This window comes from Gadus chalcogrammus, chromosome 4, assembly GCF_026213295.1.
Source record: "Gadus chalcogrammus isolate NIFS_2021 chromosome 4, NIFS_Gcha_1.0, whole genome shotgun sequence".
Taxonomy (NCBI): domain Eukaryota; kingdom Metazoa; phylum Chordata; class Actinopteri; order Gadiformes; family Gadidae; genus Gadus; species Gadus chalcogrammus.
This window is the reverse complement of record NC_079415.1, coordinates 478,765-505,224: the sequence shown is the minus strand read 5'-3', so window position 1 is coordinate 505,224 and position 26,460 is coordinate 478,765. Positions and strand designations below refer to the sequence as shown.

Sequence of the window (26,460 nt, the reverse complement as noted above, 5' to 3'; positions counted from 1 at the left end):
GCTTGCCATATACGCAAACAGCAACTACCGAATTCTACAATTAAAATAGAAATATCTAATCATCATAAATCCTGTAACTTGCAAAGGGCACATCGCAAATTGTCCGTATGGCCGTTTACACGCTCATTGACATTTACACTTTCACTTCAGAAGTGTAATACCTAAAATATATTGTTACGTTTCGCTAAGTCGCTACAAAGAGAACATTTTATCATTATTTATTATGATTCACAGGTTCATGCGTGCAGAACATGCTTTTACTTCGAAAATATTCCAATCCGGAAGTTACTTTAAGGACGTCGAAGGCGACCCTACAGCGCCACCCTGCGGGGCGGAGCCGGTCGGGTCTGGTCTCCTTCAGCCAACCAGGGACGAGGGTTTCCCGTGATCTGGACTGAAGCGGATGAGACCAGAACCTTTGTTCTCCCTCCACCCACTCCCAGAATGAAAATAAAGCCCTCGTTTTAAATGGCCGGCCGATGTTTCCGATGCATCTCGCAGGATCTGCAGTGAGCGGCTGTGCTGAGCGTTGTTTTATTCTACAGTAGCCGTGTGCGGACAGCAGAAAGCAGTGTGCGGGTTGGTTTTTCCCTCCCGGAGGAAGCGAGGGGCTCTTTTTTTTTTCCCACTCCCCGTAACCCAATGGAAATTAAACACGGAGCTCAAAGTGACTGCAGTCGAGGTGCGTGTATTTCGTGCTTTAATATACTAAGTAGCAAGGCAGAGTTCAACTCGAAGCCGCAGGTCAAAAGTGCGCTTTGATCCTCATGTTATGAATGCACATGTTATCATTGCACATGTTGTTCATGGTCGATGTGTCAGAGGCGTCCAGTCCACAGGTCAGCGGCAGACCCCGTTCTGATTGCCGCAGTAGTACTCCGCTGGTGTTTCTCTTTGTTTTTGTTATTTTGCGTGCAGAGCTGCTGGGGACTGTAACCCTTACTGGTTTGTGTGTGTGTGTGGGGGGGGGGGGGGGGTTACTGGGAGGATGCACTGCCCTCGCCAGTCCCACATGTGTTGTCTTTCGTTTCAGGAAGCTATGTTTATACCGTCACTAATTGACCTTAAGTATATTCTGAAGTAGCACTCAACTGCGATAGCCCATGTTGTCGGAGATCTTCAATTCATACAGATGTATCCATAACAACAGATATATATATCCATAACAACAGATATATATCCATAACAACAAAAATAATCATCGGTCACATTATCTACTCTAAAGATGCGACCAGGTGAACCTGAAATCAATTAGAACAAATAACCATGGTGACAGTGAAAATACAGCTCATGTTTATCTCATTTGCTGAGAGGGCAGGAGTCACTACAGGAAACGTAGTAGTCAGTATTCAAACAGAAACCACAAAGGGCAGAACTCAGGAAGCAGAACCTCAAGAATCTGGTGCAACTTTTGTTCCTGGTATTGAAGACCGCGAACACTATTTACAATTCTGAAACATTCGTACTTAGTGCTAATATCTTACACTTTTATATTCATTAAAGTTTAAGATGTTAGTTAATTCATTCATTTATTAATTCATAGATGATTTTATGGTAAATCTTCTGGCCTAAAACATTTGACTAATTGTTGAGAGGTACATTTATTAGACATAGTTGCAATAGTTCAATTTAAATAATTTGTGTTTTTCATTAACATACAATACCGTCATATGTGGAAGGAACATAAAAGGTACACAACTCGAAGCAAGTCCTTTTTTTCAAATCGGAATAAAGTATCTGCCAAAACCAACTCGGATCAGGTTTGTGGATCAGGTCAGAAAATAACGGAGCGTTCACTGGCTATGAAAGACTCCTCCTGATTGGTTTGTTGGTGTTTAATCTCTCTGTCTCTGTCTCTGTCTCTCTGTCTCTGTCTCTCTGTCCCTCTGTCTCTGTCTCTGTCTCCCTCTCTCTCTCTGTCTCTCTCTCCCTATCTCTCTCTGTCTCTCTCTCTCTGTGTCTCTGTCTCTGTCTCTCCCTCTCTCTCTCTCTCTCTCTCTGTCTCTGTCTCTGTCTCTGTCTCTGTCTCTCCCTCTCTCTCTCTCTCTCTCTCTCTCTCTCTCTCTCTCTCTCTCTCTCTCTCTCTCTCTCTCTCTCTCTCTCTATCTGTCTCTCTCTCCCTCTCTCTCTGTCTCTCTGTCTCTCTGTCTCTGTCTCCCTCTCTCTCTCTGTCTCCCTCTCTCTCTCTGTCTCTGTCTCTGTCTCCCTCTCTCTCTCTGTCTCCCTCTCTCTCTCTGTCTCTGTCTCTGTCTCTCTCTCTCTCTCTCTCTCTCTCTCTCTCTCTCTCTCTCTCTCTCTCTCTCTCTCTCTCTCTCTCTCCTCCCCCCCCCCCCCCCCCCACAGGGAATGAGTTCCCCGTGGCGTACCTCCGCCTCATGGCTCCGCCCCTGCAGCTGTTCTCGGCTGCGATGTGGCAGGTGGTGCAGCAGGGACTGGTGGACAACTATGGGATGCTGGAGGAGTTTGTCACCATGGTGACGGAGCTGGTCCCCCAGCTGATGAGTTACAGCCAGCGCGCCCAGCTCATCCTGGGGCTCAGGGCCAGGGTGAGGCCCGGTCCGACTGTGTTTGTTTGTGTCGTCGCCCATGGCGGACTTGCTTGAGGTCAAAGATCTTTAAAACGATTTTTAAACGCCATCATTCAGGTTTTTTTTATCGCTCAAACGTTCTGCAGTTCCACCCTTACACTAGTTCATAATCAACGGTGTGTGTGTGTGTGTGTGTGTGTGTGTGTGTGTGTGTGTGTGTGTGTGTGTGTGTGTGTGTGTGTGTGTGTGTGTGTGTGTGTGTGTGTGTGTGTGTGTGTGTGCAGCTGGTTCTGGAGCTGTGTCGGAGCACGGAGCCGGTGGACCTCCAGACCATCCAGCCCCACCTGGACCGGATCAAGGCTCCGAGCAGCACGGCCAACGACCCCCACGTGAGTGACCCCCGACCCCCACCCTGAACACCGTCTGGGCGCGTTCCCTTTCCCTGACGGCCTCCTCCGTTCATCAGCGGGTGGATTGACCCGGGAGAGACCAGCTCAGTTAGTTTGTTCTTCCCGTGTTTGAAACATTTTAAACATCATTTGGGGGATTTCGTTCTCCGTGCTCCCCTAGGGTTTGAGTTCATTCTAAAACAATGTACCCCCAAAAGAATCGACAGAGCTGCATGAAACATTCCAGTGAGTAACAGACGACGGCGTTCCATAAACAGGACGTTGATTCTGGTCACAGCACACACCTTAGTACAGCATAGACTGTTTACAGTCCAACCAGCCTGTCAACAGCCTGGCACCAGCCTGGCACCAGCCTGGCACCAGCCTGGCACCAGCCGGGCACCAGCCTGGCACCAGCCTGGCACCAGCCTGGCACCAGCCGGACACCAGCCTGTCACCAGCCTTCAGTTGGATGTGGAAGTTGGAAAGCTCCAGGTCGGGATGCCAGTGTCTCTGAGTTAGAGAGGAGATGTCGTGTTGTCATCAGGCTTTGGTTCTCTCCGCCGCGTGCACACGGCGCTTTGCACGCGGCGGCTCAATGACTGTTGCACAATCCGGACCACGAGGTTTAGGGGAAGGACAGGGCGAAGGTCACTGGAAGTGGTTCAACTCTACCACTCACTGGGCCCTGAACACACACACACACACACACACACACACACACACACACACACACACACACACACACACACACACGTTAGGTCAGTACAACAGCAAATGGCTCCACCGTCCCCAGGTGAGGTCTGAGGTGAAGGGGATGCCTCCCTCTAATATTCACCCTGGTGCTCCAGTCTCCCCCCAGTGTAACGAGGGATGCGTCGACTCCAGGACACACGTTTAGTCTGAGCTCCCGAGAACACAGAGAGTTGGTGTGTATTGGAAGGAAGCCTTTTGTCAGGTGTGTGTGTGTGTGTGTGTGTGTGTGTGTGTGTGTGTGTGTGTGTGTGTGGAAGTGTCCTCCCATGTGTATTTATGAGGGGTTGGGGGGGGGGGGGGGCAAGTCGATAAGACTTAATCCATGCTATGTTTCGTAATAACCTTTGCACAGTCCAGGCCTTCTCATTCATTAGGGCAGAGGTCAAACTGGTCGTTATCCAGGAGTGAGTTGGACCAGTGAGTTGTTCATGGTCCAGGAGTGAGTTGGACCAGTGGGTTGTTTCCTGGTCCAGGAGTGAGTTGGACCAGTGGGTTGTTTCCTGGTCCAGGAGTGAGTTGGACCAGTGAGTTGTTCATGGTCCAGGAGTGAGTTGGACCAGTGGGTTGTTTCCTGGTCCAGGAGTGAGTTGGACCAGTGGGTTGTTTCCTGGTCCAGGAGTGAGTTGGACCAGTGAGTTGTTTCCTGGTCCAGGAGTGAGTTAGAATAGTGAGTTGTTTCCTGGTCCAGGAGTGAGTTGGACCAGTGAGTTGTTTCCTGGTCCAGGAGTCAGTTGGACCAGTGAGTTGTTTCCTGGTCCAGGAGTGAGTTGGGCCAGTGAGTTGTTTCCTGGTCCAGGAGTCAGTTGGACCAGTGAGTTGTTTCCTGGTCCAGGAGTGAGTTGGACCAGTGAGTTGTTTCATGGTTCTGGAGTGAGTTAGAATAGTGAGTTGTTTCCTGGTCCTGGGGTGAGTTGGACCAGTGAGTTGTTTCCTGGTCCAGGAGTGAGTTAGAATAGTGAGTTTTTTCCTGGTCCAGACCAGGAGTGAGTTGGACCCGTGAGTTGTTCATGGTCCAGGAGTGAGTTGGACCAGTGAGTTGTTCATGGTCCAGGAGTGAGTTGGACCAGTGAGTTGTTCATGGTCCAGGAGTGAGTTGGACCAGTGAGTTGTTTCCTGGTCCAGGAGTGAGTTGGACCAGTGAGTTGTTTCCTGGTACAGGAGTGACTTGGACCAGTGAGTTGTTGACCTCTTGAACACCAGGACTTCCTCAGGCCTGCAGGTCACCAGACGTGGGAGTAGAAGGAAAGCTTCCCCGGTGGTTCTCTTCATTGTGAAGCCAGAGGGAAGCAGGCAGGAGAAGAGGAACGCTAATCAGCCTAACGACTCCTCCACCGTCGGCCCTGGTAGCACACACGTCTAAAAGCGACCTGGAAGTGTGAAATGAAGGCAGACGATGTGCAGAGAAACACGACGGCTAAAAACTAAAGTCAGGCTGGATGATCCTTCCGATGGGAGTTTGACACGGCGTGCCTCATCCCGCTCCCTTCCCGCTCCCTTCCCGAGCCGTCTCCTCCTGTTTATATTCGGTTGGGTTCATTATTAGTTGGTGAGTTATCCTAACGACCCCCCCCCGGTGCCACAGGTCACCGTCGACCAGGTGGAGGAGTCGGAGGTCAACTTTGTGGAGCTGGTGCACACTCTGCTGGAGAGCCCTGCCGAGAAGGCGCACTTCTTCCAGGTGAGGCGCGCACGCACGCGCACGCACGCACACGCACGGCGATTTGTGCCCGGCCGTTCCCATGGATATGCATTATGGGAAACGTTGGCACTCTCCGTCGACAGTCGGAATGCTGCTTTGTATTGTTGATGTTACTACTGACGCATAACAGTTCATGTATAGGACCAGAGCTTTAAACGTTATGTGCCATCTACTGTACATTTCGAAACTATTCTCTATACTCGTTTATAACTGTCAACCTGTCTCTGTCTCTCTCTCTCTGTCTCTGTCTCTGTCTCTCTGTCTCTCCCTCTCCCTCTCCCTCTCTCTGTATCTGTCTCTGTCTCTGTCTCCCTCTCTCTCTCTGTCTCTGTCTCCCTCTCTCTCCCTCTCTCTCCCTCTCTCTCTCTGTCTCTGTCTCCCTCTCTCTCTCTGTCTCCCTCTCTCTCTGTGTCTCTGTGCGTTCTAGGAGGTCTACCCGGAGCACTTTGGGTCAAAGTACGACACAGCGCTGGAGATGTTGGTGTGGGAGTTCATCTCCAGACTGGACGAGCTGCTGCCCATCCCAGACTTCACACAGGTGTTAATTTCATCCACCATTCAGAGACTCAGTCTAATCCGTGTTTAGAAGCACAAACACAGATAAGACTGGGAGTCCAGAGTGAAGTCAGATGTTTGACTGGATGCTGTGCCGAAGCAAGCAACGGTTATCACAGTCGTCAAGGACAGAGATAGATTCAGTGTGAAAACATGTACTTGTTACCGTGGCGACAGTTGTTTTTGCTGAATGCCACATTTGGCACCAGCCGTTTAGCAAAACGAATTATCTCTTACTAAAATAATAATATAATACGTTTTATTTTCTTACCTACATGCCGAATCTGCAGTTAATCCTAATAATTAATAATGATACAATAAACAATTGCAAAATAATAACAATTATTCTAGTAGAATAACAACCTAATAAGCGCTGAGCAGACGATAGCCTGATGAGCGGCAGGCTGCAGTGGGCTGCTGGGCTGAGCTCGTTGACCCCCGCCCACAGATGGTGGAGTGGCTGGTGGGTGTCCCCTCCTTCCTCCACGACACCCTGCAGTCCTTCAGGCAGCGGGAGGACATGAAGGTGGCCCTGGAGCACCACGGCAACCTGGAGCAGTTCGAGGAGAAAGGTACGCCTCTGAAGGACCACGCAGACGCTTCGACGCAGTCGGGATCCTGTCTTGGTTCTGCGTCGGGTTTTAGTGAGTGGACCAATCACAGCCCTCGCTGCTGCGTCGCCTCGACGCAAGGTTACAACTTTTGTGAGGCGCACGTCAGGCCCTGGCGGTGAACGCAAGGAGGGTCCGCAAGACGTAATGGGTGGGTAAAGCCCCTTGCGTTGCGGGAATGTGGGACGATGATCCGCCCTTAAGGCTGAGGTAAACCGTCGCTGAAGAGTGAAAGCTGCTGGTGTATCTTCTGGCGCTTGTTCAGACTTGGTGGATTCGTCTTTGTTGAAAGGTCGTCTGCATTCCCCTGATCCTTCCTCCCACTTTGTTCCCAATTCCCAGATCCCAGTCTGCTCCCGATGGACGACTGCATCCTCTACTCCCTCGCCCTCCCCACGAAGACCAGGATGGAGGTCAGCTCGGCGTCCCACTCCCCCTCCCAGGACGTCTCCCTGCTCCCCGACGTTCCCAACACCCCGACCAGCGCCGAGGACCGCGGCCGGCGGAGCGCGGAGCGGGCCCGACTGAGGCGTGAGCGCAGGGAGGCCGTCGCCGGGCAGATTAGAGCCGAGAGCGAGTCATTGGACGACTCGGACGCCATGTGTCCGCCGGACGCCTCGGGTCCCGCGGACGCCCCGCCCCCCACGGAGCTCTCAGCCGACGACGACGTCTACATCTCCAGGGGGGGGCGGGCGCTGAGGAAGAGGAAGATGAGCCGGACGCCCGAGCCCCCGGCGAAGCAGCCCTCGAAGCGACCTCCTTCCCAGTAAGACTCCGCCTCCCACGGAATAGAACACGTACCATAAAGGCTCCGTCCTAAACGCAGCGACCCGGGCTCGAGTCCTGCCCGTGGTCATCTGCTGCATGTCCTCCCCTCTCTCTCCCATACCTCCCCTCTCTCTCCCATACCTCCCCTCTGTCTCCCATACCTCCCCTCTGACTCCCGTACCTCCCCCCTGACTCCCATACCTCCCCTCTGACTCCCATACCTCCCCTCTGTCTCCCATACCTCCCCTCTCTCTCCCCTACCTTCCTCTCTCCCTCCCATACCTCCCCTCTGACTCCCATACCTCCCCTCTCCCTCCCGTACCTCCCCTCTGACTCCCGTACCTCCCCTCTGACTCCCATACCTCCCCTCTCTCTCCCCTACCTTCCTCTCTATCTCACTCTATATTAAAGCATTCAAATGCAAAAAAAAAAAAGAAAAAAAGAACATCAGTGTGTCTTACGGAGCCCTGAGGAACACCAGTTTAAATTGGATACATGGTCGGGATGTACATCCCTTCCACGTGTTACCATTGTTGACACGCCGATGGTCCCAGGGCTATGGACGTGGACAGACCCGACTGGTCCCCGGTACATCCTGTCCATCAGCGGTCGACGCACATTAGCGCTGTCTCTAATCAGTCTCCCACTGCGGGTCCCTGCCGTCTGTCCGCCACTGCCCTGTTTCAAAGAGGCGGTGGGGGGATTAGTCATCGACAACACCTGCCACCTGGCCTCTGGTTGCGTCCCGAGAGACATCCCCTTCCTGTAGACGACTCTAACCCGCCCACGTCACTCGGATGACTCAAGTCTCTCTCTCTCTCTCTCTCTCTCTCTCTCTCTCTCTCTCTCTCTCTCTCTCTCTCTCTCTCTCTCTCTCTCTCTCTCTCTCTCTCTCTCTCTCTCTCTCTCTCTCTCTCTCTCTCTCTCTCTCTCTCTCTCTCTCTCTCTCTCTCTCTCTCTCTCTCTCTCTCTCTCTCTCTCTCTCTCTCTCTCTCTCTCTCTCTCTCAGCAGGGAGCCCAGCCTGGAGGTGGATAGCTCCGGAGAGTCTCCGTTGATCTCCATATGGGGAGAATACACAGGTCTGTCTGTCTGTCCCTATCCACTGTATTGACTCCTCCCCTCTCCACTGTTCTGACTCCTCCCCTCTCCACTGTACTGACTCCTCCCCTATCCATTGTATTGACTCCTCCCCTATCCACTGTATTGACTCCTCCCCTTTACTGACTCCTCCCTGTACTGACTCCTCCCTGTACTGACCCCTCCCCCTCCCTGTACTGACTCCTCCCTGTGCTGACTCCTCCCCCTCCCTGTGCTGACTCCATCCCCTCCCTGTGCTGACTCCTCCCCCTCCCTGTGCTGACTCCTCCCCCTCCCTGTGCTGACCCCTCCCCCTCCCTGTACTGACTCCTCCCCCTCCCTGTACTGACTCCTCCCTCTCCCCTGCAGACCCCCAGGCGCCCTCCGTGCCGGCGGAGGCGGCGGTAGAGAACAAGGCCCCCTGGTCGGACGACGAGACCCTCCGGCTGCTGGAGATCTGGGGGAAGGACTCGGTGCAGCGGGGGCTGCAGGGCTGCATCAAGAACCGCCACATCTTCTCGCTCATCGCCCAGAGGCTGGCGGAGCACGGACACGTCCGCAGCGTGGAGCAATGCCAGGTCCGCATCAAGAGGCTGAAGAAGGCCTACCGCCACTGCCTGAAGAGGAACAGGTGGGTGGAGGAGGAGGAGGAGGAGGTGGTGGTGGTGGAGGAGGAGGTGGTGATGGTGGAGGAGGAGGAGGTGCTGGAGGAGGTGGTGGTGGTGCTGGTGGTGTTGTGGGTGGTGGAGATGTCCGTCTTTCTGTCGGTCTCTGGAGGTTACGCAGTGCAGGGTTGTGATATTTTGATTGGACATAAGCCTACGGATCTGGGATCTGATGCAAAGAAAAACAAAAAAAACTTTTATATTCACACTGTCTGTGTTCACACTGTGTATTCCACCGTCTGTGTTCACACTGTGTATTTCACCGTCTGTGTTCACACTGTGTATTTCACCGTCTGTGTCCACACTGTGTATTTCACCGTCTGTGTTCACACTGTGTATTTCACCGTCTGTGTTCACACTGTGTATTTCACCGTCTGTGTCCACACTGTGTATTTCACCGTCTGTGTCCACACTGTATTTCACCGTCTGTGTTCACACTGTGTATTTCACCGTCTGTGTCCACACTGTGTATTTCACCGTCTGTGTCCACACTGTGTATTTCACCGTCTGTGACCACACTGTATTTCACCGTCTGTGTTCACACTGTGTATTTCACCGTCTGTGTTCACACTGTGTATTTCACCGTCTGTGTTCACACTGTATTTCAACACACAGAAGAAAAACCACCAATAAGACGGAGTGCAAGTTCTACGAGCAGCTGGAGGGCGTGCTGGGGGGGCCGTCGGGCGGCCCCAAGGTGACCTACGACCCGGAGGAGGAGGAGGAGGGGGAGGGGGACGAAGAGGAGGAGGAGCAGGAGGAAGAGGAGCTGAAGCAGGAGGAAGAGGACGATGAAGACCTGCAGATTCTCGGCTGCCCCAGTCGAGAGGTGATGGGAGGTGAGGGGGATCTCTCCTGGTTTCGGTTTAATCGCGTCCCTCCTCCGTTCATTCCATTCAGTCGTTTCCTCGCTTTGTCACCATAAGCTGACTCGACTGGATGTGACATGAGGCTCTGTCTAGCTTAATGGACAGCCATCGTATTAACTTCATGGTTAGGAGGTAAATTCCCCCTCGATGCTGGGAATGTATGCCCTCAGTGTTGTGAGACAAAAATAAAAAGGATAGATGTATATATATTACTTTTTATTTGCGTTTGTTTCTCTTTAAAGCTGCACTATATATCATGTTGTCTAATGCCGCTATTTACACCATTTAAAAAAAACTCTAAACTAGAAAGTCGCTCAAGAATGCAACGCAGCCATCAACGATTGAATCCATCCAGAGGCATTTTCTCTATAAATCGTTTTTTTGATGTCCCCTTTTCTAAAACCGTTGACAGTAACCGTCGTCCGAAAAGTATTTATCTGTGAATGCAGCTCCACCCCAAACCACTAGGGGCTGCTCATGGGACAGCCTACATAGTGCAGCTTTAAGGTATCTCACTTTTCATATAATCTTTTTTTACACAAAGCTAACTTTTGACTCTGCCGCCAGCGGAAGCGCCCCGAAGCGTCCCGTGGACGGACGCGGAGACGCAGTGCCTGGTGAACATCTGGGGGAAGGACCAGGTGCAGCAGGGGCTGAAGGGGGTGCAGAGGAGGGGGCCCGTGTTCCCGTCCATCGCCCAGATGATGGGCGCGCTGGGCTACTCGCGCAGCGCCGAGCAGTGTCAGAGCCGGCTCAAGCGCCTCAAGTCCACCTTCAGGCAGTGCTACAACAACAAGTACGTCTGCTCTGGAGCCGTCCCGTCACGGCTTCATCGTACTCATGAGTTGGTACATACCGTGGGGTGTATATTTTCTTTGTTTTTCGGTTGAATTTACATTTAAAAGTCGTAAAAAATGTAAAATTGAATTTGTGGTCTCTCCCCCTCCCTCTCTCCCCCTCCCTTCCTCCCTCTACCCTTCCCTCCCTCCCTCTCCCTCCCTCCCTCTCTTCTCGCCCTCCCCCCCCTCCCTCCCTCCCTCTCTCTCTCCCTCCCTCCCTCCCTCCCTCTACCCTTCCCTCCCTCCCTCTCCCTCCCTCCCTCCCTCTCTCTCTCCCTCCCTCCCTCCCTCCCTCCCCCCCCCCCCCCCCAGCCTCCAGGGGAAGCGGCAGGTGGAGTGTAAGTTCTATGAGCAGCTGGGCCGGGTCCTGACCACGGACCTGTCGTTCTCTGAGGCGCTGGAGGAGAGCAGCGACCCCTTGGACCCCCTGGACCCCCCCGACCAGGAGGACCAGGAGAAGCCCCCCCACGCAGACCTCTCCGCCTGGCACCGGGAGATGGGTACGCAGGGGGGGGGTTCACCAGAGTGGTCTGCTGGGGTTCACACCTTACCAATGTGTGTCAGCTGGTCAAGTGGTTGCGCTGTATTTTTCATCAGTGATCCCAGTGTCCTATAGGGTTTACTTTGGTGTTTATTTTATAAAGTCTCAGCCAGCGTTGTGTCTGGGCCCCCCCTAACCCGGTCAGTGTGGCGGTGCCCTGACGTCCCCCTCTGTGTCTGGGCCCCCCTAACCCGGTTAGTGTGGCGGTGCCCTGAGGCCCCCCTAACCCGGTCAGTGTGACGGTCCCCTGACGTCCCCCTCTGTGTCTGGGCCCCCCTAACCCGGTCAGTGTGACGGTGCCCTGAGGCCCCCCTAACCCGGTCAGTGTGGTGGTGCCCTGACGTCCCCCTCTGTGTCTGGGCCCCCCTAACCCGGTCAGTGTGACGGTGCCCTGAGGCCCCCCTAACCCGGTCAGTGTGGTGGTGCCCTGACGTCCCCCTCTGTGTCTGGGCCCCCCTAACCCGGTCAGTGTGGTGGTGCCCTGACGTCCCCCTCTGTGTCTGAGCCCCCCTAACCCGGTCAGTGTGATGACGTCCCCCTCTGTGTCTGAGCCCCCCTAACCCGGTCAGTGCCTTGACGTCCCCCTCTGTGTCTGGGCCCCCCTAACCCGGTCAGTGTGATGACGTCCCCCTCTGTGTCTGGGCCCCCCCAACCCGGTCAGTGTGACGTGCCCTGAGGCCCCAATAACCCGGTCAGGGTGGTGGTGCCCTGACGTCCCCCTCTGTGTCTGAGCCCCCCTAACCCGGTCAGTGTGATGACGTCCCCCTCTGTGTCTGGGCCCCCCTAACCCGGTCAGTGTGGTGGTGCCCTGACGTCCCCCTCTGTGTCTGAGCCCCCTAACCCGGTCAGTGTGATGACGTCCCCCTCTGTGTCTGGACCCTAGGGGCCGTGGAGCGCCGGAAGGTCCCCTGGTCGGACAAGGAGACGGTCATCCTCCTGGAGCTGTGGGGCGACCACCACGTAAGAGAGCGCGTTCCTCAGAATGCATCATGGGAGTTCCTCGTCTGCGCTACTCCGCTGTGATGAGAGGACGCCAGAGAGAGAACGGGAGGTTCCTCGGTAACGGGAGGTTCCTCGGTTAACGGGAGGTTCCTCGGTTAACGGGAGGTTCCTCGGTTAACGGGAGGTTCCTCGGTTAACGGGAGGTTCCTCGGTTAACGGGAGGTTCCTCGGTTAACGGGAGGTTCCTCGGTTAACGGGAGGTTCCTCGGGAACGGGAGGTTCCTCTGTTAACGGGAGGTTCCTCGGTCAACCGAAGGTTCCTCGGTTAACGGGTCGTTACCCGTTAACGGATAACGACCCGTTAACGGGAGGTTCCTCGGTTAACGGGAGGTTCCTCGGTTAACGGGTTGTTCCCCCGTTAACGGGTCCTTCCCCTCAGGTCCAGTACAGCCTTCGGCGAAGCCCCCACAACGGACACGTCTTCACGGACATCTCGGAGAAGCTGGGCGCCAACGGGTTCTACCGCAGCGCCGGCCAGTGCCACACCCGGGTGAAGAGGCTGAAGGCCCGCTACCGCCAGGCCCGCGAGAACCTCAGGTACCACCGGGGGGCGCCACCCAACGGCCGTAACACAGTGTGGACCCTGGGGCGGTCTCGGAGCCTAGGGTTAGGGTGGAGCCTTGAAGGCCTCTCTTGTGGGCGAGGGGGGTGGGGGTCGACACCGTATCCACTACGTGGCTCAGGAGGTAGAGGGGTCAGCTGGCAGTGTTGCCACAGTTACCTTGAAAAAGTAATTAGATTACTGATTACTAGTTACTCCTTAAAATAGTTAGTTACTCCTTAGTTACTTTACCGATTACTTAATTTTAAAAGTAACTAAGTTAGATTACAGTTACTTTATTAGTTACATTTAGCTGCGACAACACCCCCTACCGCCTCAAAATAAAAAATGAAATTTTTTTGCCTCCCCAACAACTGGTCTACTGGACGAATGTGTTTGTGAATGGGTGAATGTGAGGCACTATTGTAAAGCGCTTTGAGGGGACACTGGTTAGAAAAGCTGTGTGTGTGTGTGTGTGTGTGTGTGTGTGTGTGTGTGTGTGTGTGTGTGTGTGTGTGTGTGTGTGTGTGTGTGTGTGTGTGTGTGTGTGTGTGTGTGTGTGTGTGTGTGTGTGTGTGTGTGTGTGTGTGTGTGTCCACTCCTAACCCGTCCCTTTCGTCGTGGGCAGAACGTCGGGGACGGATAAGATCGACTTCAAGTTCTACGACCTCCTGGAGCAGATCGTGGAGAAGCAGCCTTCCACCTCGTCGCTGCTGCTCCCCGACGCCGCGACCGTCTCAGAGGAGTCCGACGGAGAGTCGGCCAACGGCGCCGGTAGTTCACCTGTACCTCCAGGGCGATAAGCGGACGCTTCTACCCAAAGCGGCTTACAATAAGGACATTTGTCCTAAGAAGTGAAACAATATATCGCTGTCAGCACAGTAAAGCCGTTCATAGAACCAAGTGCAAGTACTAAGAATCGCTAGGCTACCCGCACACGGGACAATGGTCACCTCGGGGTTCACCGGGAATATTGAATTCTCTCTCTCTCTCTCTCTCCCAGATGCCACGGCCTCGTCCAAGCCCAGCCTGTGGTCTGACGAGGAGACGCTGGCTCTGATGGCGGTGTGGGGCGAGGAGGAGGTGCAGCGGGCGCTGCGTGGTGCCGTGCACAACGGCCACGTCTACGCCGAGATCTCGGAGCGCATGAGGGGGCGGGGCCACGGCAAGAGCCAGGAGCAGTGCCGCTGGAAGGTCAAGGCGCTCAGGGCGCACTTCCGCCAGTGCTACGACCGCAAGAAGTGAGTCTGCTGTCTGTCTGTCTGTCTGTCTGTCTGTCTGTCTGTCTGTCTGTCTGCTGCTTCCTGATGTCTCTGTCTGTCCTTGTGTGACGTCTTTGTGTTTTATGTGTGTCTGTGCTGTTGTCTGTATCCGTCCGTGTGTGTGTCTGTCATTAGTACATCCCATAGTAATATCTGTTAAAAATTGAACGCCTAGATCTTTAGTCTTCCATATATTGGTTTAAAGATATTTCGTGCAGATATGTGACTGAGGTCATTGGTTGTTTTACTCGTTGCTCCAGGCGGTTGAAGAGCAAGGTGGAGTACAAGTTCTACCCCCAGCTGGAGGCCATCCTGGGCCAGGAGGTCAACGACGAGAGCGAGCTCAAGGAGGAAGAGGAGGAGCAGGAGACAGCCGGTAGGGTCACCTTCCTCTCCGTAACGGCCCATCCGACCCGTTGAGTGATGAGTTAGTCCATCTGTTAAGGGCTGATTGTGGTCCCACGTCCACGCACCCCTCACGTCCTGGCGGAGCAAGGGGGTCTACGGACCCCTCACGTCCACGCACCCCTCACGTCCACGCACCCCTCACGTCCTGGCGGAGCAAGGGGGTCTACGGACCCCTCACGTCCTCGCGGAGCAAGGGGGTCTACGGACCCCTCACGTCCTGGCGGAGCAAGGGGGTCTACGGACCCCTCACGTCCACGCACCCCTCACGTCCACGCACCCCTCACGTCCTGGCGGAGCAAGGGGGTCTACGGACCCCTCACGTCCTCGCGGAGCAAGGGGGTCTACGGACCCCTCACGTCCTCGCGGAGCAAGGGGGTCTACGGACCCCTCACGTCCTCGCGGAGCAAGGGGGTCTACGGACCCCTCACGTCCACGCACCCCTCACGTCCTGGCGGAGCAAGGGGGTCTACGGACCCCTCACGTCCTCGCGGAGCCTCCTTGCGTCCACATCAAGGGCCTGACGCGCGCCTCCCAAATATGTCAACCTCCCGTCGCGTCGACACAGCAGCGAGGGCTGTGATTGGTCCGCTCACTGAAACCCGACGCAGAACCATAAAGGTTCACGACTGCGTCGAAGCGTCTGTGTGTTCATTGCGTTGTGGGAACGTGGGACCATAATCTGCCCTTTAGTCCAACTGTCACTCAAACATTTAGACAAACTGTCACTCAAACAGATGGACCAACTGTCACTCAAACAGATGGACCAACTGTCACTCAAACAGCTGGACCAACTGTCACTCAAACAGCAGGACCAACTGTTACTCTAGCTGTCACTCAAACAGTTAGACCGACTGTCGCTCTAGCTGTCACTCAACTGTCACTCCAAACTGTTGCAGTGCAGTATATTGTAGTGACGTTTATCACAGTCAAGCACCAGACCAACCCTCTTCTTCTGTCTATTCATTAGTACGTACGTTTAAGTGTCTAGGCTTTTGGCCGGTGGTAGAAGTGGTTAAAGGGATCTATGGATATATAGTAGACCCTGCTGAGTGGTCTGTCTGGAGTAGCACGTATATCGCCACCTAGTGGACGATCTGGGCAACTTCAATCCATATGAGTGATTACTGGTACGGAATCGGCCTGTTTTCAGAATCGGCCCGATTGGGACGGCCTTGGGCCTGCAGCAAGAGACACCGACCTCGTCGACCGGGTCTGTCATCGCGTTGTGATGGGATCCTAATCACTATCATTCACTAAACTAGCAATATATCATTCTGTAGTATGACCAATACAGCATTGGAAGCAGTCAACATATAAAGTGTTCTTTCCTTTAGGCAAGGCCGATGTGTTGAGATGAATTGATATTATAACATATTTTATTTAACTATTGAATTGTCAAATAAAAATTCATACAAATCTTAGGGTGCACTCACACTAGGCCATCTGGCCGTGGCCGTTGGCCGTCGCAACTGTGGCCTGGCCAGGGTAGGCTCTTGTACATACGTCATCACGTCGTAACACGTCATCACCAAGCGTCCGCTGCATGGACCATAATAAAGTCTGCCGCCAGTCAGTTTAAACAACAATGGACAACAACACAGAGAACACAGTTCACACTTTGCTGAGTCTGTTGCTTATTTGGAGCCGTTCTCAGATAGAGCCGACTCTCACTGCTGATTTTTTCGAGTACGCAAACAAGCGTAAACATCGCTTGACGCCATGTTTACCGTTTAATGGGAAAGAAGGCTCGTCGCCTTTATCATGTCCGTGGTCGTCGCATGGACTATACGTCATCCAGCTCAGGTTGCGTAGCCGTGCGTGTGCGCGTGTCGGCTCATTAGCATCTGTACCGCGGCGGCCCGGACTGTAGCAGCACACCTCTCCCAAGTGGCCAAGTTGGCCCGGCCTGGCCAGACTGGCCACACTCACACTGGCAGATGTGAGCACGGTTAGGTGTGTAAACGGCCACGGCCAGATGGCCTAGTGTGAGTGCACCCTTACTGTTGCTGTAAAGTCTGTCTCTAACCCCCCCCCCCCCCGGGCCCCTGCAGCAGGCGCCAACGGGGCCAGCGGGGCCAGCGGGCCGTGGTCGGAGCCCGAGACGGTGGCGCTGGTCGGGCTGTGGGCGTCGGCCGAGGTGCAGGACAGCCTGCGGGCGTGCGTCCACAACAGCCACATCTACGGCGAGCTGGCGGGCAGCATGGCGGAGCTGGGGTACCCCCGCACGGCCGAGGGGTGCCAGGCCCGCATCAAGAACCTGAAGAAGACCTACCGCAACTTCTGCAACAGCCGAAGGTAAGGGGGGCGGTCTGAAGAAGACCTACCGCAGCCTCTGCACGGGGGGCCGGTCGACTGGACGGCTGGTTATCGGTCGCCGGCCTGCTGGCTGGTTAGGTTGGTTAGGTTGGTTAGTGAGAATGTAAGCTAGTAGGCTCGTGGTTTGGTCTTCATTTTAATTTACAACAAATACAAATCCCAAATGCTGATTTATAATTTCATTCTACATTTGTACCGAGGCCCCCCGGGGGTCGACGAGGGTTATGGAGGCCAGGGTAGAGGGGGCTCAGGCCCCAGGTTGCTGGCTGGACCCCCGGGGGACAATGAGGGTTATGGAGGAGAGGGTAGAGGGGGCTCAGGCCCCAGGCTGCTGGCTGGACCCCCGGGGGTCGATGAGGGTTATGGAGGCCAGGGTAGAGGGGGCTCAGGCCCCAGGCTGCTGGCTGGACCCCGGGGGACGATGAGGGTTATGGAGGCCAGGGTAGAGGGGGCTCAGGCCCCAGGCTGCTGGCTGGACCCCCAGAGCCAGCCGGCGGCCAGGAGCCGTGATAGGAAGGTTAGCTCTGGAGGACGGAGACGAGCAGAGACAAGAGTAGGACAGCCACACACGTGTGTGTGTGTGTGTGTGTGTGTGTGTGTGTGTGTGTGTGTGTGTGTGTGTGTGTGTGTGTGTGTGTGTGTGTGTGTGTGTGTGTGTGTGTGTGTGTGTGTGTGTGTGTGTGTGTGTGTGTGTGTGTGTGTGTGTGTGTTCGTTCTAATACTCTCCCCCCCCCACTCCAGGAGCGGGGGCCACCCCATGCTGTTCACCTACTACCAGCTGATGGAGCCAGTGCTGGGGGACAGCGGAGCCCCCCCCTTCGACCCCACCGGGGGGGACGGGGGGGCGCTCTCCCTCCTGGACCCCGAGGACGACCTCCTGGGTAGGGGCACGGTCACACCGCCGCATGGGGGTACGGGGGGTCATGGGGTACGGGGGGGTCATGGGGTACGGGAGGGTCATGGGGTACGGGGGGGTCGTTTGACAGTGTGGGGGTTGTTTCTGCCCTTTTAATGTTCTTTTGTGGATGTTGGGAATATTGAACCAAAGGGGAGGGGGGGGGCACTAAGGAGCCACCACAAACTAACCTCTTCCTCCTCTTCCTCTTCTATCTCCCTCTTCTTCTTCCTCCTCCCCCCTCCTCCCTCCTCCCCCCTCCTCCCTCCTCCTCCTCCTCCTGCTCCTCCTCCTCCTCCTCTTCCTCTTCCTCTTCCTCCCCCTCCCCCTCCTCCCCTCCTCCAGCTGAGGCCTCCCCGGGGGGCCAGGCGGAGTCCAGCCGTAAGATGCCGTGGTCGGAGCGGGAGACGGAGACGCTGCTGGCCGTGTGGGGGGAGGACGGGGTGCAGCTGACCCTCACGGCGGGGGGCCGCACGCGCCACCTCTACGACTACATCTCCCAGAAGATGCGGGGGCTGGGCTTCGGCCGCTCCCCGGAGCAGTGCTGCACGCGGCTCAAGAGGCTCCGCGCCGCCTTCCACCACGACAAGTAGGGGCTCCCGTCCGGACCGCCGGGGGTGGGAGCGGCGGGACCGTCAGCGGTTAGGGAGCGTCTGGGGCGTTGGGACCGTCAGCGGTTAGGGAGCGTCGGGGACGTTGGGACCGTCAGCGGTTAGGGAGCGTCGGGAGCGGCAGGACCGTCAGCGGTTAGGGAGCGTCGGGAGCGGCAGGACCGTCAGCGGTTAGGGAGCGTCGGGGACGTTGGGACCGTCAGCGGTTAGGGAGCGTCGGGAGCGGCAGGACCGTCAGCGGTTAGGGAGCGTCGGGGACGTTGGGGCCGTCAGCGGTTAGGGAGCGTCGGGAGCGGCAGGACCGTCAGCGGTTAGGGAGCGTCGGGGGCGTTGGGGCCGTCAGCGGTTAGGGAGCGTCTGGGACGTTGGGACCGTCAGCGGTTAGGGAGCGTCGGGGACGTTGGGACCGTCAGCGGTTAGGGAGCGTCGGGGGCGTTGGGAGCGTCAGCGGTTAGGGAGCGTCGGGGACGTTGGGAGCGTCGGGGACGTTGGGAGCGTCGGAGACGTTGGGACCGTCAGCGGTTAGGGAGCGTCGGGGGCGTTGGGACCGTCAGCGGTTTGGGACGTTGGGACCGTCAGCGGTTAGGGAGCGTCGGGGGCGTTGGGAGCGTCAGCGGCGTTGGGACCGTCAGCGGTTAGGGAGCGTCGGGGACCGTCGGGGACGTTGGGACCATCAGCGGTTAGGGAGCGTCTGGGACGTTGGGACCGTCAGCGGTTAGGGAGCGTCGGGGACGTTGGGACCGTCAGCGGTTAGGGAGCGTCGGGGGCGTTGGGAGCGTCGGGGGCGCTGGGGTCGTGGGGCATTGGGGCCCTCAATGATTTGGGACGATGGGAGTGTCAGTGATTAGGCCCCGTCGGGGGCGTTGGGGTCGTAGGTCGTCAGGGACGATGGGGCCCTCAGTTATTTGGGAGCGTCGGGGGCGTTGGGACCGTCAGTGATTTATTTCAGGCCATCGTCCGTTCAGAGAGCTGATGTTAAGAGGGGAAGGGAGCCCCGCCGCGTCGGGCCGGGGCTGAGGCGCCGCGCCGGGCCTGGCCCAGGACCCGCCAACTAAGTGTTTTAAAATAGTTTTTCCGTTGCTATCGTGACTTCAGAGCGCGTGCTCTGTTGGGACCGCCGTGAATCACAGACCCCCCCTGATGGACGTGTGGTTCCTCCTCCTGCAGGAAGGACTTCAAGTACTTCGACCAGATGGAGCAGATCTACAACAAGGTGATCAGCGTGGACGAGGGTGACGAGGACGACGGGGGCCTGGGGGAGGACCCCGGCCTGGGGGAGTACCCCAACGACCTCATGCCCGACCTCCCCGACCTGGACCAGGACCTGGGTGAGTGGCGCCCCCGGTCTCAGGGGGGGGGATCTCGACGTGACGGCGGGGGTCCTCTGAGCGCTCTGCTTGTGCCGACTGGCAGGGAGGGGCTATGGTGCCGTGTCGCACTCTGTCGTTGTTATGCCGACCGAATCACCGCCAGCCAACCCATCCTTAATGTGTCCTAACGTTCCACCTCTCTCTACATTCCTCCTCCTCCTCCTCCTCCTCCTCTCCCTCCTCCTCCTCCTCCTCCTCCTCCTCTCCTCCCCCTCCTCCTCTCCTCCCTCCCCCCCCTCCTCCTCCTCCTCCTCCTCCTCCTCCTCCTCCTCCTCCTCCTCCTCCTCCTCCTCCTCCTCTTTCCTCTCCCTCCTCTTTCCTCTCCCTCCTCTTCTCTCCCTCCTCCTCCTCCTCCTCCTCTCCTCCCCCTCCCTCTCCTCCTCCTCCCCTCCTCCCCCTCCTCCTCCCCCCCCCCCCCCCCCCACAGCGGCCCTTCTCCCGGCGTCGGACGGCACCAAGCAGACGTGGGGCGAGGAGGAGACGGAGCTGCTCCTGGAGCTCTGGGGCAGCGACGGCATCCAGGAGGCGCTGAGGAGCTCCAACAAGACCAAGCCGGCGCTGACCCAGGTGTCCCGGGCCATGGCGGGGGCCGGGTTCCACCGCACCCCCCAGCAGTGCCAGACCCGCATCAAGAGGCTCAAGAGGAGCTTCAGACGCTTCGTGGAGGACAGCCGGTGAGCGGAGGGGGGGTGGTGGGGGGGGGTGGCGGTGGGGGTGGGGGCGGTGGTGGTGGTACTGGGGGGGGGGGGGGGGTGGTGGTGGTGGTGCAGGTGGAGGTGGTGGTACTGGTGGCGGTGGTGGTGGTTGTTGTTTTTGCTAATAAAGATGCGCTCTGATCTCTTCCAGATCAGGGTTAGTTAGTAGGTTAGAGTCTAGTTGGGCTAACACAGTTTAACACCCTTAGCCTTTTGGGTAGCCTGTTGTTTTTAGCCTGGGGATGAATAAAGTATCTTATCTCTTGACGGTCTACAGACCGCGGTACGCTAGGACCGTGTATATAAACCTGATTAATACACAAAGGGTCCGTATTATTATTGATCCTGGTGAAGTCTCCGCTCACGCTCCACATTCTGGGGCTCCAGGGTTCGTTCGTTTTTAATTTCCTTGAATCCACTGATCCTCAACGGCTCCATAACTGACCCAAGCCGCCATTCGCTGGTTCTGCTGTCACTCACGGTGTTGTGGCTTCCTGTCTGCAGGGGCGGGACGGAGAAGCAGGAGTGTAAATACTTCGACCAGCTGCTGCGTGTGTTTGGCGCGCAGTACGTCGACGCAGACCTGCTGGACGCAGACCTGCTGGCCAACGCCCCCCTGGACCTGCCAGGTGAGCGCATGAATTAGAACCACAGTCAAGTGAGCGCATGAATTAGAACCACAGTCAAGTGAGCGCATGAATTAGAACTACAGTCAAGTGAGCGCATGAATTAGAACCACAGCCAGGTGAGAGCATGAATTAGAACCACTGTGAGCGCATGAATTAGAACCACTGTTCCTTCCCAACGTCTTGACCTTTTCCATCCTGCAGGTTCTCCAGAATCTAGCAATGGCCCATCGCCATAGAAACCAAGCCACACCGAGCGGGCGTGGCCGACGGCCGGTCGGGAGGCGCGGACACGGAGCCCGGAGGTCGGGCGCAGAGGATTATTTTTGAACACGGATCCGAGTGCTGTTGAGCAGATAGAAAGAAGAGTTTTATATAGCCCTTGTATAGATTTGTATAGGTTTGTTTGTGTGTGCGTGTGAATGAGAGGAGGGATGCTGACACAGAATCATGAATTCATTATTATTATTAAGGGCTGTTGCTTGTTTAGCATTGTTAGCATCTGGGCTAATCAGGTCTTATCTTATGTCATCTGTCCATCCAATGCTAGCTGCCCGCTACTGTTACACTGGAGGTGATTTGCACTAAATAGCGCTGGCTAGATGTCATGGCGCCCAGGTGTACCAGCAGCCAGTGTGCGCTACGCTCGTCATCGGCTCATTCCCATTCCAGTGCACTCTTGTAAACATTTGTTGGCCTTTTTTATTTTTACATTTTATTTTACATTTTGTGCCATATCTCAATCCTGTTGGGTCTCCGGTGGTTATGCTACCACACTCTCCCTGCTAAAAAGAAACAAGTGGGAGAAGATGATGAACTGTAACACCAAATTATTGTTTTTATTAAAGGTGCTGTAAATGTGAGAGCTCAAACGTGAGTGTTATTTTCATAGCCATGGCCGTCCTTCAGCTGATAGTGGGTGAAATGCTCGTGGACGACATCTCTTCTTTGATGATGCTGCTGCCTCGGTATGAGACTTTCGATTTCAGTCTCCTCCCTGCTCCATTCTGACCAATCAGGACATCTCTTCCCTGATTGGTCAACAGGTGCGTCAAAGCAACGCTTCTTAATGCCGGAGAAATGAAACCGGGAGAAGGCAGAGAAGGATGGGGCTTTTTCCGGTTGCTTATTTTCAAAATCTGCTTTCTCTTTTTAAAACTTCTGAAGTTTCCCTACAACACCTCTGCTTCTATATCCTTTTAATTTACATTTCTACAATGAATTCCGTCCATCATGCCTTCGGGCTGTGTCTGCTTGGAGTTTGTTTCTCTTGGTTGACCATCGTTATCCACCAAAGGACCAAGGGTTAGGCTTATCATGGCAGACTTGTGCGTGTCTGTGTGTGTCTGTGTGTGTGTGTGTGGGGAGGGGGGGGGCTCCGTTAGTCTGGCTTGTAACTTACTCAGGTCAGCCTGCCCACTGCCTTGATCAGGATTATGTAGATGAACTGAAAATGTTTTTTTCTTTTTTTTTTATGGTTCTCTCTTCCCGGCAATGAAATATGTTGCGTCTGCGTTTCAGGACGTGCGGCCTGAAATGGGCTCTCGACGCCCAGGTTGGATACCACTGTTTTATTTAATTTATTTCTTTAGTTATTTTAAATTTGACCTCACGGTTTAATGTTGTCTGCAGCTGTGCGAGTTTAGTGTGTTATTAAGTATATAGATTGTTGGTTGTACACATTTGTCCAAAGCATTCGAACAAAATTTAAATGTCGAATGGCTCTAGTCTAGAGGATCTTACTTTTGAAAAATAAATGTTTTGTAATACAAATTGTAGTTATCGATTAATAATGTGAGTTGAACAATGTGAAACTATGATAACAAGAAAGTTCAGGTAATCAAAGAAAATTATGAAGTACTAACAACCGAGAAATATTGTTAATATCTCTAAATACAAACACAAATACACAAAATATAAACTATGTGCATACACATTATTTTGTGTTTTGCAGTACACGTTATTCACCACCAGATTGCGCCGTTGTATAGCAACAATTGCACTAATAGTTTAACTAGTCCACCGCATTCTTTGACATTGTTGTTATAGGGGTTATTTTGGGATTAGCCGGCGATCTCCCGCGCAAATGTTTCGTTTAATGACGATTTATCCAAGAAAGAAATCGAACCTTCTTACTCATGGGCAAAATATTGGGATACACACACCGCCAACGCGTTGACAAATGGAGACCTATTTGGACACAAACACCGCTCCCAGAAGGCCACAGCTACGTGTCTCAATAAGAAAAAAATGTCCAGTGTGTGTGCGTACACGCACAAACGCATGCACTGAGACGGGCATACTATTGAGGCAACAGTTATGCAAAGGGAGGTTGACACACACACACACACACACACACACACACACACACACACACACACACGATTTCAAAGCATCAAGCAGTGATGCCTCAGCCTTGTTCACCTCTAGATTTGCTCACAACAGACCCACTCCCTCACACACATATTTGGTTTATCACTCATTCACGTCTCACTCTTTTCCAAGGAACGCTTAGCGCTAACTCACTCTGTCACACTTGTGTTTGTATCTCTCTCTGTCTGTCTTTTCTGTCTGTAACTCTCTCTCTCTCCCTGTTCAGCCTTTGACCTATAATTACTTCTGCCCAGAGCCCAAAACGAGCATCCTTCCCTGTTGCGGTCCCTTCAGAAATTGTGTATTTATTATGTAATTTCGGTTTTTCCCTTTGCTGGCATTTAAAAATATAGATATCCACAGCCCACCTTTACAAATATCTTTCCAGTCTTTTTTCTAAATAAAAAAAATACTTAAAATCACTTAGTTTTAAACGTCTCACCTTACAATTTTTCCAAACGCATCATTTTTCCAGTGTTTCAAGCATTGCTAATGGCTTCCTGGAAAACATGAATAACTGTGAGCCAGGTACGTTGGGGATAGACCACAGCAGATCCACATCCAGCTCCCACACAGAGCACATCGCATCCACAGTCTTCTGCCCTGGAATGTTGTTTCTGTATATTGAAACCTGTCAGCAACAACCCGAAAGAAAAGCAGGATATTCCTCTTCCATGGTGCTGTTACAATACGTTTGTGTGCATGTGTGTGTGTGTATGTACATGCAGGCTAGCATGTGTGCACGTGTGCGTATGTATGTCTGCGTTTCAGTGGGTTCTTGGGTTTGGGTGTGTTGGTCTGTGGGTGAACTTGGTGAGTTGTGTAACGCCACTGAGTCACTTCTCAGTGCCTGAGGGCACTTATTTTCACCCTGCACGTCTGCACAACGCAGTGTCCCTGGTGCTCCCTCTGTGTGTGCTTGTGTGTGTGTACATGTTATTTTGTGTATTTGTGTGTGTGTGTGTGTGTGTGTGTGTGTGTAAATCTGTATGCTCACACCCATTTGTGTGTGTTTGTGTGCTCACGGCAGTCTGTGTGTAAAATAAAAATATATTTTTCGTTCGCTTCATCTCCTAATCTCTGCGACCCTGTCGGATGGCCGGTGGCAGGCCGCGGGCCGGAGGTTGAGAAGCACTGCTGTTGGGTTCCTCTTCCCCAGGGGTTGTGTATGGGCTTGTTACAGCAACATTCTTGAGCCCTGCGCTACTGCACATTCCAGAGAGAGAGAGGGGGGGAGAGGGGGGGAGAGAGGGGTTGGGCGAAGGGTGAGTGAGAGAAGACAGGTAGGGAAGGCCGGGAGAAAAAGGTTGAGAAACAGGGGAAGGCTGAGAGAGGTAGTGTAGCAGCAGGAGGGAGAGGGAGAGGCAGACCAAAGTATACAGGAGAGGAAAGTTGGAGAAAAGTACAAATGGAGCAAATTGGTGACAAGTAAAACATTTTTAAGTCAAGCAACAGTTAGGAAAGCGAGTGTGAAGATGAGACGGAGAATAAGAGGAGGAGAATGGAAAGATTCAGGAGGGGAGAAGAATGGCATCACCTCAGGGAAGAATAGAGGATAGAGTGAGCAGAAAGGTGTTCAAAGTAAAGGAAGACATAACCGCTGAGTGTGGGAGAGTGGAGCACTATTCGAGAGCTGCAACTCTTAACGCCTTAAACTCAACGTATTCTAGAAGAATACAGTTGTATAGAACACATGGCAGTGCCTCTTCTCTGCAGCCTGCATGACCTGTTTCTGTTGGACTGTGAAGGACCACCACCCCCTCCTCTTCCTCCTCTTCCTCCTCCCCACCCGGTCTAGAGAGGGGAGGACGTAGCTTCACACATCAACACATGCTGGTTCCCGCTCCTGTTCCTCTTTAGACGGACACACCTCCCGGTATGTCCACCAGAAAAGACACCTCCAGGACATTCGTGGTAAGGATGTTTGACTCCCAGCTGTGAGGTTTTTGGTTAGAATCTCAAAAGTCTGCCCTCTTACTGTAGGCATCTTTGACCTAGAACTCCCTCTCCCATTAATGACGTGTATACTTTATCCAAAATACCCAACAAGGCCCTTTGGATGGTGTGCCTCTGAAGTTGATCTCCAGTGACGCGCTGGGGTCAAAGGGCGAGGTCGCCTAGGCTAAAGCAGGGCGGGGCTTGTGAGCGTGATGTCATGTCGTATGACACCGTCAATCTGCTGCCTCCGCTTTAGGGAGTCATTAGATGACGTTGGCTTCTAGCCTATCGCGCGCCTCCGGTCTCCTGAGGTGCAGTGAGTGGTGATATTTGGGTTTTGTACTCGAGAGTCGGAGATGATTTAGCAGAGCAGTGGGCGTCTCATACGATGAATCAACTGTTGAGCATAATGCTCTCACAATAGTGTGTGTGTGTGTGTGTGTGTGTGTGTGTGTGTGTGTGTGTGTGTGTGTGTGTGTGTGTGTGTGTGTGTGTGTGTGTGTGTGTGTGTGTGTGTGTGAATGATGAAAATACCTGTCTTCTATTATTTGGTATTTTATTTTTCTTAGTTCCTCTTCCTTAAATATTATTATATGAAATATTTGCTATCTGTTATCCGGGATAATCTCTCTCTCTCTCTCTCTCTCTCTCTCTCTCTCTCTCTCTCTCTCTCTCTCTCTCTCTCTCTCTCTCTTACACACACACATGCACACAGAACATATTTTCATATTTTAAATGACTTTATAGGTCAATGCTACAACGTGTACGTTAACATTCCTGAATGACTACTAGGTCGTGCCAAACATATTAAGTATTACCAGATCAATACACATTCAAATCTATATTAATCTTGCAAATTCTAACAACTTCGTCACAATATAATTCATTGATTAATTGATACAGAGGAGACTACTGTACAAGGTTGGGAATCTCACCAATGAAAGAACTGCGATCAAATTACAGACTTGCATCACCGCCAATCAGATACGATTATCTACGGAGTGAGTTCCAAATAAACCATTCAGGAGCTAATTTGTGGTGGGTGGTTGGCCAATCAGGGTGCGGTGCACCGACAAAGGGGCCGGTCGGGCGCTCAGCGGCTTTCAGCCCTCTCCGGATGTTCTC

General features: G+C 53.9%; 1 protein-coding gene across 2 annotated transcripts; it reads left to right on the top strand.

Annotated features, from left to right (window-relative positions):
• Positions 1-336: 336 nt before the first annotated feature.
• zgc:113263 (uncharacterized protein LOC503753 homolog) lies at positions 337-23,005 on the top strand. 2 transcript variants are annotated; one of them, XM_056588825.1, is made up of 24 exons: positions 337-682; positions 2,344-2,546; positions 2,813-2,917; positions 5,256-5,351; positions 5,800-5,910; positions 6,376-6,499; positions 6,881-7,304; positions 8,319-8,386; positions 8,754-9,015; positions 9,665-9,888; positions 10,486-10,714; positions 11,070-11,257; positions 12,182-12,258; positions 12,680-12,837; positions 13,470-13,615; positions 13,845-14,082; positions 14,364-14,479; positions 16,563-16,806; positions 17,569-17,708; positions 18,068-18,311; positions 19,501-19,661; positions 20,131-20,377; positions 20,903-21,027; positions 21,229-23,005. In XM_056588825.1, the coding sequence occupies exons 1-24, from the start codon at positions 643-645 to the stop codon at positions 21,261-21,263; spliced, it is 4,005 nt and encodes a 1,334-aa protein (XP_056444800.1). In that variant the 5' UTR covers positions 337-642; the 3' UTR covers positions 21,264-23,005. The 2 variants fall into 2 exon arrangements, with proteins under 2 accessions (XP_056444800.1, XP_056444798.1); XM_056588823.1 differs by having other exon boundaries at positions 8,316-8,386.
• The last annotated feature ends 3,455 nt before the right edge of the window (positions 23,006-26,460 follow it).

What these genes read in the sequence shown, in the direction of transcription:
- zgc:113263 (XM_056588823.1), top strand. Translation starts at nt 643, where the DNA reads ATGGAAATTAAACACGGAGCTCAAAGTGACTGCAGTCGAG. An exon ending in AGGCAGTGCTACAACAACAA is followed by an intron (nt 10,715 to 11,069) that starts GTACGTCTGCTC and finishes CCCCCCCCCCAG; the next exon opens with CCTCCAGGGGAAGCGGCAGG. An exon ending in CGCCCCCCTGGACCTGCCAG is followed by an intron (nt 21,028 to 21,228) that starts GTGAGCGCATGA and finishes TCCATCCTGCAG; the next exon opens with GTTCTCCAGAATCTAGCAAT.